At 64.2% G+C, this 1,130-nt stretch overlaps 1 protein-coding gene across 6 annotated transcripts in view; it reads left to right on the top strand.

Annotated features, from left to right (window-relative positions):
- Positions 1 to 8: 8 nt before the first annotated feature.
- Positions 9 to 1,130, top strand: part of SPOCK3 (SPARC/osteonectin, cwcv and kazal like domains proteoglycan 3) — a 577,544-nt gene continuing 576,422 nt past the window's right edge. For 4 of the 6 annotated variants that reach the window (XM_012811836.1, XM_012811837.1, XM_012811839.1 and 1 more), the window contains exon 1: positions 291 to 464. In XM_012811836.1, coding sequence (XP_012667290.1) covers positions 291 to 464 — 174 coding nt within the window. Of the gene's footprint in view, positions 71 to 290; positions 465 to 1,130 lie in introns of those variants that run through there. The other 2 variants (XM_003800493.1, XM_012811838.1) reach the window with 2 other exon arrangements.

Genomic DNA, 1,130 nt, shown 5'->3' with positions numbered 1-1,130 from the left:
ACGCGGCGAGTGGGCAGAGCGGCGCTGCATCTCCGGCGGGAGCTGCGGGCACCCGGCGGCTCTCTGCACGGTGAGGAGCCGCTGCGGCCGGGCTTCCCCCTCTACCTCCCCTTCCCGCCTCTGTTGCCGGGTCTGCGTTCTGCGAGCGTCCTGCTCTGGGCGAAGCTGCGGGTTGGCGACCTGGTCCCTGCTGGCCTCCTGCCCTGTCCCCCGTCGTGGCCGAGGCGCGTTGTCCAGGGTCCCCAGTCCGCGCGCTCCGCACCTGACGCTCCTCGTTTTGTCTTCCGCAGATGCTCGCGGCGCCGGCCGTGCTGTGCGTGTGCGCGGCCGCCTGGTGCGGTCAGCTTCTCGCGGCCGCAGCCGGGGGGCGGTCGGACGGCGGCAATTTTCTGGATGATAAACAGTGGCTCACTACTATTTCTCAGTACGACAAGGAAGTCGGACAGTGGAACAAATTCCGAGACGTAAGTGCCACGCGCCCCAGTGCCCGGCACGCGCGCCGCTCCGAGGCCGGGCGGGGGTCGGGGGTCGGCGGGTCTGGGTCCCGGCGCGCGGCGGGGAAGTTCGGGGCCGCGTCCTCTCCGGCGCCCTGGTGCGCGGAGTCGGGGTCTCCGGGTTCCCCGTGCTCCCCGCACCCCTCTCCCCGTGCACGCCTGCCCGCCCCCCGGAGCGTGCGAGTGCGGGCTCCGTCCTCCCAACTTCTGAATGGAGTCTCTGGCCGCGGTCAGCAGGCAGATTGATGCGCCTGGGAGACGTATCGCCGCTGAAGTAAACAGGATCGATCCCGTTACTAATGGTCCATTAAGGAATTTGAGGGAGGAGGTAGGAAGATGCAAGATTTATCAATGCCGGCTCTTCCATGTGGGGGTTTGGCCGCATCAGTCGGCAAGAGTTTAGCTGCTCCGGGTTACGTAAAATTACCCCTCCGGTTTGTGCTTCGACGTTAACTTTAATCCAGACATGTTCACAATGCATTCGATTGCATCGTAATACGAAATGAATCACTACCCTAAAATCTGCGGGATGGTGACAGCGGATTAGACTGTAGACCGGCTACTCTGGGGAGTTTCCCGAAGGAGGGTTGTTAGGAGAGAGCCAGGTGGAGAGACTTGGAGCCAGGGACTGTGACA

This window comes from Otolemur garnettii, unplaced genomic scaffold (genome assembly GCF_000181295.1).
Source record: "Otolemur garnettii isolate 467f Iridium unplaced genomic scaffold, OtoGar3 scaffold00177, whole genome shotgun sequence".
NCBI classification, from domain to species: domain Eukaryota; kingdom Metazoa; phylum Chordata; class Mammalia; order Primates; family Galagidae; genus Otolemur; species Otolemur garnettii.
Note: the sequence above shows the minus strand (reverse complement) of the source record. Positions and strands in the feature narration are given on the sequence as shown.